Below are 11,791 nucleotides of genomic sequence, written 5' to 3' on the forward strand. Positions count from 1 at the left end.
GCCATTTTTGTAAAAAAAATTACAATACTTGATATTTTAACATGATTCAATAATTATTATTATTAGCCATTGCCTAAATCCAATTTTCGTGCACTTTTCTTTAAATTATTTTTCTGGAAATTGAAATAATTGTTTTCTTTATTATATTTTCAACGAAAACTAGCTCATCAACGCCTGATGAAAGCCATTTTTGTAAAAAAAAAAATTACAATACTTGATATCATGATAAAAATATTTTTTTTTTTTTGATTGTAGAGAGTGTTATCATGGTTTGAACCATGATAAAAATATAATAAGGTAGAACCACTGAGAGTCACTTTTAAAATTCTTGACGTTTCCAAACAATTTAATTTTTAAATTTACTTACAAACTCACACACACATTTTCATTTTCAATCTCAAGCAACAACAATTTCGAACAATTTCAATTTTTTATTTTCACTTTTTTATATGATTTTAAAATGTTGGCAAACTTCAAAAAAAAATCATGGCCGACAAATTGAGAGAACGGTTCTACCTTGCTATGTTTTTATCATGCTTGATATTTCAACTTGATTCAATAATTATTATTCAATCATGATATTTTAATTGAAAATCTCTACCTCTCCTACCTGATCAAAACATGATAAAAAAAAGTGCTTTGGTTTACACATATACATATGTACATACATTTCCACTTCACACGCTTTAAATTTATGTATGAGCATAACTCTTCTCACTTGTATCCAATTGTGTAAATTGCTACCAAAATCTTTGAATTAGTTTTCCAGCGCAGTTTCTGTAAATTGAAACAATAAATTTACATATGTACATTGTACATACATACATATGTATATTAATTTATGGACAAACCTATCGCTTGCGTATTCCTTTTGCTGCAATCCCAAACGAAGATGTTAAGATTTTTTGAATAAAATTGAAAATTTACCCAAATAACGACCAATGTTCGCAAACGTTCAATAGAAATGAAGGCACATTATTCAGGTAATAGCAGAGCATGATTCAATAATTATTGAAAATTTCTGAGCGTTTTTGACATCTGCCTAAAAATGAAAACAAACAAAGAAAACGAAAAAGGCGCGGTTATTGAGCAAGTTGTTACTCGAGCAAGTTGGTTAATCAGTTACTCGGTTAATCAATTACTCGAGTAATCAAGATTTTGATTACTCAAAACGATGATTAATCGAGTTACTTGAAATATGATTACTCAAAAAAAATAATTTTGCTCGTTAAAAGAGTTTGCTTTGGAAAATGCTTATTTTCTTTTTTATATTCTGTATCATGATAAAAACATAGCAAGCAGCGTTGCCATTTTAGCCGTTTTCCGGCTAGATTTAGCCGGTTTTGATAGCAACTAGCCGGAGAAAATTCGATCTAGCCGGCAGCCGATTTGTTAGCCGGTTTGTAAAAAGAAGTTAGCCGTTTTTAGCCGATTTTACTATTTGCCTAATTTTCAGGTGCAAAAAGTAAACAAGTTGTTCGAATGCAATAATGTAGACCCAATGAAGATTTTTAATGAACTCAATTACTTTCGCATCTATGCTCCCTAGTGGTTATTAGCGCGGACACTTTGATCCTATATGCTCCCCGTTGGAACCATACCTTGCTCCATTTCCTCAGTTTTATCACAGTTTTGAAGAGTATTTAAAACAAAAGTAAGCACAAACGCTTTTCACCACGAAGCCGAGAAAATAATTCGAGAAAATGGTCGCTATTTTATTATCACTTTAATAAAGGAATTACGCCAACGCCTCCCTACAAATATTGCCACACTAAAAAAAAATTGACTTTTTTCGGTTGGAAACGCATTAAGAGTAATTAAACCAAAAGTATTTGTTCAACTACAGCAACAAAAACACAAATATAATGCCGACGAAATAACATCCATAGAGATGCAATGGCAACGGTTAACGTTACATACCTGGAGTAATTTAGACTCAACTGTAAAATTTTGGGCCGAAATTTATCAATTTCGAAATGCCCTAGGAGAAAACCTTTTTGCTGACCTTTGCAACCTAGTTCTTAGTTTTCTTGTTTTGCCTATAAGTAATGCAGAAGTAGAGCGAATATTTAGTTCAATGAATATAATAAAAACTAAGCAAAGAAATCCAATTTGCGTTAAAACGTTAAACGCTATTTTATATATAAGATACGGTTTAAAACGTGAAGAAAAATGCTGCCATAATTTTACTGAATTCAGGTGATATATACAATAGTGATTCATTTGATGATGAGGAATATACACTCGATATAAATTAATGGTGTTAACTAGTCTTTCGTTTCTTGCGATTTATTTAAATAAAGCATGTGGATTTTCACTAAAACATTATAGCCGTTTTTTGCCAGAGTCTATGTGAAATTTCACTAAAACATTTTAGCCGTTTTTAGCCGCTTTTTTTGCCAATCTAGCCGGTCGGCCAAAAAGTTCTGGCAACACTGATAGCAAGGTATAACCGTTCTCTCAATTTGTCGGCCATGATTTTTTTTTTTGAAGTTTGCCAACATTTTAAAATCATATAATCATATAAAAGTGAAAATAAAAAATTGAAATTGTTCGAAATTGTTGTTGCTTGAGATTGAAAATGAAAATGTGTGTGTGAGTTTGTGAGTAAATTTAAAAATTAAATTGTTTGGAAACGTCAAGAATCTTAAAAGTGACTCTCAGCGGTTCTACCTTACTATATTTTTATCATGTTCTGTATATGAAAAAAGTATGTATGTATGTATGTATTTCCTTTTTATTTTTGAAAATGGAAACGTTTTTTTCAAAGTATCAAGGAACTTCAACTGCTTTATATGTATGTATGTAAAGAGTACTTTGAAATGTTCATTACTCATTTTATTCATAATGTTGATTAATCATAAAGCAAATTACTCAAATATTTTTGTTTTTGGTTAATAAAAATCTTGATTACTCGAGTAACTGAACATTTGAGTAATCATAATTTCCAATTAATCGAATAATTGAGTTATTTACTTTATGATTAATTAAAATTTTGAATAATCAATTAATCGCACAGCCCTAGTATTTATTATAAAATATAAAAAATGAAACTTGATGACAATTAGCAAAAAAAGTTCATAAAATATGGTTTTAATGATTGAGAGTGTTTTACAATCGCATATTATCGGCACCGGCCGATTTTTCAATGCCAACGTTCTGACCACAAATGTGCACCCACTTTTCACGCAAGGTAGAAGACGATGTAAACAGAACCAAAAAACATCAAAAACGCTACGAAAACTTTTTTTTGAAAATCGATTACAAATACAACGATGGCGGATTACGTGATCTGTAGTCGTTGGTTCATGCCATGAACGAAAGACACAAGATCACGCCTTAAGGAAAGAAAGAAAAAAGTTATTTTCTAGCTGTTGAAATCTCGACGCCATCTTTGTTGTAAGAAGTAAGCAACGAAGAGAACAAAAAAAACCGCGTAATTGTTGAACACATGAATAATCATTTTTATTATGCAAATTCTTCTATAAATCATGTCGTTGTGTTAAATTATTCTTTACCTTATGTGTGCACACGTTGTCACAATGAAAACATAAGCATTGGATGTTTACATCAATTTCATAGTAGTCTTATTTTAATTTTGAGTCATTTTGCATTTTTTATACAGGTAAATAGCATATAAATTACGTAATTCACGTAGGTAAATCAATATTACGTTCAATATTTCGTTTAAAATGCCAGATTTCCTGCAAATACATTAGAATTTACAAAAGGAATTTCACTACTAATTGCCTACTTTGCGTACTTTTCTACTACCATTTTCGCAACAAGGGATTGCGTTCTTGCCCTTTCTCTGCCTTTCGCAAATGCAACCTTTTGTAAGGGAGTGTCAAACCGCAGCTGTCAATAATTATCTAACCTTGTATTATTGAATCATGGGAATGTAGTAAATGCCACGATATTCTATCATTCTGGAGTAAAAGCTTTAAATATGCGTTCTCAACACTCAAAAGCAAAAACAAAGTACATATAAATTTTCAAAGAGTTAAGGCGAATTGTGTGTGTGCCTCATATGTTGCTTGGTGTTAATCGCGCTGGCGCTTTCCATATACTGCTATTGCCGCGGCAACTCCGGCTATGGTGCTAATGCAATTGCGCCGCGCAGCGCAGTGTTATCCATGCCTAGACCTTTGGTTTGCAAAAACTTGACAGATAATTAGCACGCTATTTTTTGTATCTGTTCATTGTGCAAATTGCGCTCCTGCCGGTTTTTATATTTTAACATACTTATATATCTTGTAAAGTGCTGATCAGAATTTAAAAAAGAAAATGTCGCATGCATTTCAAAATGCTGACTCCGTTAAACAGGCGCTATTCGAGGAGCTGCAAAATTTGCTCAGCTCGGAAACGAATGTATTGCAATCGGCTGAACAAAGAATTAAGCACCTAGAGTACACCGAGGGTAATATCGAAAATGTACCATATTACTTGGGGGAAAAGACTATGTACATCTACTTCAATTACAGGTTATGGCGTATACTTATCCGAGTTAATTATGAATCAGTCTTTTGAATTGCCTTTGCGTCAGATTGCTTGTATTATGCTTACCCGCTATGTGGAGAATCACTGGAGTGAGGAAGATGACGTTGCTACAGAGCAGGCAAAGCGTACAATACGAAACATCTTACCAAATGGATTATACGATCCAAACTCAAAGATTCGCTCGTCGGTAGCACATACTATTTCGACAATTGCTATGACCGATTGGCCTACTGTGTGGACAGAGTTATTTGATATTATAATCAAGTGTTTGGGTGGTAATGAAGACTCTATACATGGCGCTATGCAGATACTTCAAGATTTTTCGTATGACGAGAAGCAAGTGAAGGAACTGGGACCCGTTGTTATATCGGAAGTCTACCGCATATTTGAATCAGAACAGAACTATAGCATTAAAACGCGTACTTCAGCTATACGCATATTAAAGTCACTTTTCCTGTCCATTAGTATAAATATTGCTGATAAACACGAACAGGCAACTATGATGAACTCGATCCTAAACAATTTTATGGAAAAGTTGATGCACTATTTATCAATGAACAGTGGCAATACCTCAAACTTCATGCTCAGGACGGAAATAGTGAAACGTTTGTGAATATTACGATTAACATTTTAATACAATAATTCAAATTAATGTTATCTACTTTAGTATTGACGTTCCTCGTGACTGAGATGCCAAAATATATCCAACCTTACATGGAACGTGTACTACCAATCATATGGCAGCTGCTAACACAAATTGCAGATGTTTACGTTAAAGTTACTGTTAACCAAATCGAGCCAAATCCTTTTCCTATATCGGAATCTGTCGAGGATGACGAACTCACTAATTTCTCAACAATGATTATCCAGATTTTTGAATTTATTCAATGTATAATTTGCACTGGGAAATTTCGTTCTGTTATCAAAAATGTACTAACCGATTTGATATATATTGTAATTGTGTATATACAAGTGCCTGAAGAACAAATTGAGGACTGGAACGAAGATCCTGAAAAATTTGTTGATGATGAGGAAGAAGGGGGCGTGGAATTGACAATCAGATTGTGTGGACAAGATGTCTTAAGTGTAAGTATAGCTAGATATGTATACCTAAGCACATGCATAATGATTTTCAAACTGAGAGCACCTATCTAATTATCGTCGATTAAAGGCTCTATGTGATGAACTTGGTACCAAAGTATTACCGGCTTTACAAGAAGCTCTGGGTCGTCATATGAATGTAGCGGAGGCTGAGAAGAGTGCACGCAACCCAAACTGGTGGAAGATACAGGAAGCCTGTATGGTAGCAGTACACTCATACCGAGAACTTATTCTTGAGACTGAGGACCAATTCGATTTATTGAACTACCTTACACTAGTTCGGAATTTGTTGAATTATCAAGACTCGGCTCATTTGGTCGGACGTGCCTTGTGGACACTAAGCACTTATTCCAAATCAAAACTTTACAATCCGCAGATGTTGGAGGAAATCTTGGTCGCAACTATGCAAAGTCTGTCTTCAGAAAAATCAATAGTATTGAAGATTAGTGCTGTGAGGTAAGTCTATATCTCGCATTGTTGTTGTTGTTGAATCTCGCATTCGCCATGCTTAGTTAACTTTTGAAAATATCTATATTAGGGCTATCCATGGATTTGTACAAGCGCACGAAAAATCGGAAGGAGATAAACGGACGTTAATACAGGCCAAATTGCCCGGTTTTGTTGATGGAATTCTAGAAATTGTACCCGGCTGTAAATCATCAGTACTAACTTTAATTTTGGAATGTTTAACTACAATCATAACGGTAATAATTTTGCAAGATTGCTCTTAAGAACGTAAATATATGTCAATCTTTTCAGTTTGATCCTTCGTTTGCAGCCCAGGCGCAATCCAAATTAATTCCCTTAACAATAGCCGTGTTCTTAAAATACCCAGAAGATCCTTACATTTTAGAAATCGTTCAGGATCTTATAAAAGCTCTCTTACAAAACCCCATGTGCTTGCAACCACTACAGGAAAAGTTTATCCCGACAATTGTTAGCATACTTTCTTTGCAAGGTGAGCAAGCAAATTCGGCAAAACAAGATATTGCATTGGACGTATTGACCACCATTGTGCGATATTCAAAAGCTCCACTGTCAGCGGCACTTGTAGAGAGCGCTTTCCCTGCCATGGTTCACTGCGTTCTACGTTCTGACGACAATGCCGTAATGGTATCTGGTGGAGAATGCTTGCGTGCATTTATATTTGTGTCACCTGAACAAATTTGTGCATACAAAAATGGGGAAGGTCTAAACTATATAATGCAACTGACTACAATGTTGCTAAACCCGATGAATAACGAAATGACGGCTGGCCAAGTCGATCGTTTAGTTATAACAATCATTACTAAAATGGGTAATATGTTGGGAGAAAATGTAGATCTGCTTTTAAAGGCGGTAATCAGCAAAATGCAACTTGCGGAGTGCCTTAAGGTGATAATGAGTTTGGTGGTGATATTCGCCCATCTCTTCCTCACTCAAATGGATGCTGTACTGAATTTTTTATCAACCGTACCCGGTCCTACCGGCGAACCTGCTATGCAATTTGTATTTAGTAACTGGTTAGCAAAGCAAACTTCTTTCTTTGGAACCTTTGAACGAAAGGTTAGAGAATGATTGCATAAATTTTAGTACATTAATTTTTATATAATTGCTTCTTGTTAGGTGACAACGATGGCACTTTGCAAACTTTTTGAATACGGCGTCACGACGCAAGATAATCGGCTCACAACCATAACAGTTAAAGAACAAGTCATATCTGATACTAGCAGCACACGTGTGAAAACGAGATCGCAAGCGGCAGCTGCCCAACAATGGGTTTCTATTCCTGCACTGGTAAAAATGTTTAAGCTTCTTGTTAACGAGCTGGCTCATTTAAAAGAAGCACATCTCGCGGACTATGAAGAAGATTCTGATGAAGAAGATGATCTCTCTAGTGGCGCGGTCGGTGACAAATCTTCTGGAAATTCGCCACCGAAGGCTCGCTTCATATCCGACTTGTATTTCAATGAGGATGATGAAGAGAACACCGACGACGATCAACTCACTCAAGAGCTAATGAAAAATCCGCTATTCCAAACAAATATGGAAGAAAACCTTACGAAATTCTTACAGAACTTTTCGAGCAATGAACATTTCAGTATGTTCGTAAGCCATTTAAATGAGGCTGAGAAACAAGTGCTGAAGTCCATACAAGTCGATGTAGCCTAAATGAAAAAAAACGACGCATTCATCACTAACTGAAATAATATAAGCATTCTCATATTTTTATACTATCGATAAATACGAAAAAGTACTAAATCTTTGTATCGATTTCTGTTAAAACCGATGATAAATAATTTAACGCTGTTATATTTATTTTGTTAAATTTCAATCCTTCCCAGTTATTTACATGCGCTTTGATTTTATTCCGCCGGTTTCCCATGGTTCGAAGGATGAAGTATGTATCTGTAAAAATTATAAAATCGAATAAGAAATAAACAATTTGCTGTTTTGTAATATTTGCGCATATCTAAAAAATTGTTTGAGTTACTGCACTTTATATAAGAGCTCGGAAATATTCATTTACGAACATTCGCGCACATACATTTATGATGTTACACGCGAACGAATGTCACGGTTATTCGTTCAACATCACCGACCAAAGGTAAAATGTTGTTTCATTAGTTTATAACAGGGTAAGGAAAAATATACACGCACATATAGTAGTCTTAGCGCACTCGAGAGGCTACTAGCTGCCAGACACTGGTTTATGACGTTAGAATGATTTACAGATGCATTAAGTTAGTAACCGGTAATCTTAACACAAGAGGTATGAGGTAGCAGCTATATCTACTAAATTTTTTTTGAACAAGGATGGGTGTTTGGATGATGCTATTCGGAAATAGAGCAAAACAAAGCATCATTCTATTTTATTTATAATCTATAACTGATGGAAATTTGCAATATGCGCAAACACGGTTAGATGCCGAATTGGAACTTAGTTGCGCCAATAAATTATCATAAGAGTAATGATATTCAGATGGAATAACTGGTTTCAACTGTTGTAAATGCTTCCATTTAGATAGATGGATCGGAATTGAATTAGAATGTAGAGGCTTTGGTTCGTTGTAGCCTGAATACTTCTTAATTCGTGCAGGTAAATCCTTGTAGTTATCATTGAAATTTATCTCGAACAGAACGTCTCCACTCGGCAAATATTTAAGAGACCTTAGCTCGGCAACCTTAGGCTCCTTTCTGATTCGTCTGGGTCTTATGCTCGAAAACCGGATAAGATCTCTATCACTGTAGTTTTTGAAAAAGTCGTATTGTAAATATAAAGCATGAAATGGTTTTTGAATAATACGATTATTGACTTTTATAGTCCTTCGAGCCCCTTTGGTTATATTAATGTAGTCGTTTGGTAGATATATAGATTGGTTTTTTAATTTGTTTTCGAGTTTGGTGTGTGCTGGGTCACACTCCATTTGAGTATGGCCTTTTTCTAAATACTTTTGTTCTATAACTTTATTATGTTCTATAGCAAAAATAGACTGTATTTGATAAGTAACTGTTCCGATTCTGATAACCGCAACCATCTGAATATATGATGATCAGTAACGTATCAGATAACCAACAGGTTTTTAAGTGATGAATTATGCATGTAATAAAAAACGAAGCCGATAAATCTCCATTATTTTCGTTCCACCAATAATTTGTGCATTCATGGTTCACGATATTATATATAGTAAAGTTGTGGACTTGCAAACGCTGTTTAAAATAAATCGATGATGCATTTATATTAGGACAAAGTTTAACTGCTTGAGCGTCCATAGTAAAGAAATGACATCGTCCTTCTTGACCTAAAAGTTTGTCTTTTTGCTTTTCAAGCTGCTCTCGTTCTTTTTTCGAAATATGCTCATTATATTCGTAATCAGAAATTTGGTGAGCCTTAAATCCAACACATTTATCGCACTGATCCTTGCGAGGCATAAAGAGAGCTAAGTTTTTTTCAGCGAAAACTTTTGAAAACGTAAATATAGATACCGGTTGTAGACGCTTTTCCGAACATTTTTCGAGATAGTTTCTATAAATATCGGTTTTTGTTCTAAATGTTGCTGCGGTATATGTTTTATGCGTGTCTTTACGGCAATAATGGCTCTCCATTTTGTCCAATTTTTTTAAGTATTCTTTAAGGAACATTTTCGAATCCAGACAAACAAATTTGTTGTTCGGGTGGTAGGCGACGAATTGTCGTTATTGCAATTTTTTAACCTACCTCTTACCATATCAATTTTTAAAGACAAAGTAGAAAGAAACATTAGCGGTACTCACTTTCCGTAGCATTTTAGGTGTAAAGTTGCTACGTAGCAATCTAGCACGCATTTTGTTGTTGGAAGAGCAACAAAACATGTGGTAGATTGCTACGTAGCAACTTTACACCTAAAATTCTACTCAACGTGAGCTCCCCTATTGATTTACATACTTGCAATGACTGATTGTTTTAAGGCAGTCGAAAAATAAAGCTGTTTAGTCTGGAGTTTTCAACAATACATCATGTTTTTAATCTGAGAAACGTATGAAAACTCGCTTAGCTTCCCACGACATATTCCAAAATGACTCAAAAATATCTCTAATCTGCACTCTTCATCAAACTGTCCACAGTGCCTGACTTTGCTTTTGAAACATGTGGCCGACATGTATTTTAGCCCAATTTTCCTTGCTGACTTAAGGCTATTTTGTTTGACATTTTCATCTTTGGAATCCGAAATACTTTTGTCCTTTCATCCTTTTCATTGAATTCGCTTTTCTTTTATTGGAACACGATTTGGAGTTTATTTCCTCATTGTCGGAATCTATTTAGGTAACCTTAAATTACTGCAAGGTCAGTTAGTTAATTTTTTTATTTGATTTTAGGAATTCCGTCAATNCTTTCATCCTTTTCATTGAATTCGCTTTTCTTTTATTGGAACACGATTTGGAGTTTATTTCCTCATTGTCGGAATCTATTTAGGTAACCTTAAATTACTGCAAGGTCAGTTAGTTAATTTTTTTATTTGATTTTAGGAATTCCGTCAATTCCAGAACCTTCTTTTGATGATGCATAATCAATCGCAATAAGGTGCAAGGCGGACATTTCCAACTGTTTGGTTATATTATGCACACGTTAACAGTTGGTTCTAGTTATTCGGCAAATAAAAATATACTTATGTATGTATATACGCTACCGGCCAAACCCGATCTTAGGACAAATTATTTTTGTAAATTTCATCAGTCCAACTCAAGCTACACAATCCACAAGATTATTGTATCCAATTTGGTTTCGGTTGGACAGATATATCGCATGTAAGTAAAACTAGTTTGACCTAAGATCGGATTTTACCGGTAACATGTACATATGTACATAGACACATGTAACTTCCCACCATGCAAAACATGAGAAATAGGCAACAATCGTCAATGGCAACAAATTGGCGACTCACCGATTTATTGCTGTGGTGACAAATCGGCAACACCACTTCGTTCATGTCAATTTTGAATAAAAAAGTTCTCAAAAATTCCGAAACTTATGAATATGGCGTCAATAGCATTGGCCAAAAGCATCTAAATTATGCCCAAGGACAAGATTGAAAAAATAGGAAGTCGCACAGCGAGAAAATGAATTAATTCCTATTGTAAGTTGCAATTTGGTATACAAAACAAGTAAGAAAGTCTAAGTTCGGGCGGAGCCGAACATTAAATACCCGGCGCAAGTATTAAATATATGTTTTCCTCCTTTCCGAAAGCTACCGCTACATGATAAGCCGGGGTGTATACATTTTAAGTAAACTAGCGTCCTTAAATTTCGAAATATTGAAATTTCAAGCATTTCTGAAATTTACCGTTATATGAAAAGCGGCCTCAATTTTAGTCCGATTTCAACAATTTTCAATGGTTTGCTTTTATGTGGCAAGCACAATAACCACACCGAGCTTGGTACAAATTGCTAGAACGGTTAGCGAGATACATATATGTGATCACAAGTGGGCGGTGCTACGCCCATTTTCCAAAATTTTGTCATAAACGTATTTCTTGGTAAAGAATTGTTTGAACCATCAATTTTGAATAAATTAGCTTCAATATTTACTGATTTATCGAAGGTTTTGTATTTCTCAGAAATTACCGTTATATGGGAGTGTGGCGTGGTTATTGTCCGATTTTAGAAATTTTCGGCCATTTGGTATGCTGTACCAGGACCAACAACTGTGCCAAGTTTGGAAGAAATTGGTGT

General features: G+C 34.7%; 1 protein-coding gene and 1 long non-coding RNA gene across 7 annotated transcripts in view; one reads left to right on the forward strand and one right to left on the reverse strand.

Annotated features, from left to right (window-relative positions):
- Positions 1-1,090, reverse strand: part of LOC108375194 (uncharacterized) — a 27,516-nt gene extending 26,426 nt beyond the window's left edge. For 5 of the 6 annotated variants that reach the window (XR_001849137.1, XR_001849139.1, XR_001849135.1 and 2 more), the window contains exons 1-2: positions 852-1,090; positions 611-777 (exon numbers count right to left, since the gene is read on the reverse strand). This is a non-coding gene — a long non-coding RNA (uncharacterized LOC108375194). The remainder of the gene's footprint in view (positions 1-610; positions 778-851) is intronic. The other variant, XR_001849140.1, reaches the window with a different exon arrangement.
- A 3,197-nt stretch (positions 1,091-4,287) lies between these two features.
- Positions 4,288-8,069, forward strand: Ipo9 (Importin 9). Its single transcript, XM_017631323.1, has 7 exons — positions 4,288-4,420; positions 4,485-5,105; positions 5,168-5,586; positions 5,672-6,057; positions 6,140-6,305; positions 6,361-7,146; positions 7,207-8,069. Exons 1-7 carry the CDS (start codon positions 4,288-4,290, stop codon positions 7,750-7,752), a joined length of 3,057 nt encoding a protein of 1,018 aa, XP_017486812.1. The 3' UTR covers positions 7,753-8,069.
- The last annotated feature ends 3,722 nt before the right edge of the window (positions 8,070-11,791 follow it).

Source organism: Rhagoletis zephyria, unplaced genomic scaffold, assembly GCF_001687245.7.
Source record: "Rhagoletis zephyria isolate East Lansing unplaced genomic scaffold, Rhagoletis_zephyria_1.1 Rzeph_scaffold_00092, whole genome shotgun sequence".
In the NCBI taxonomy this organism is placed as follows: domain Eukaryota; kingdom Metazoa; phylum Arthropoda; class Insecta; order Diptera; family Tephritidae; genus Rhagoletis; species Rhagoletis zephyria.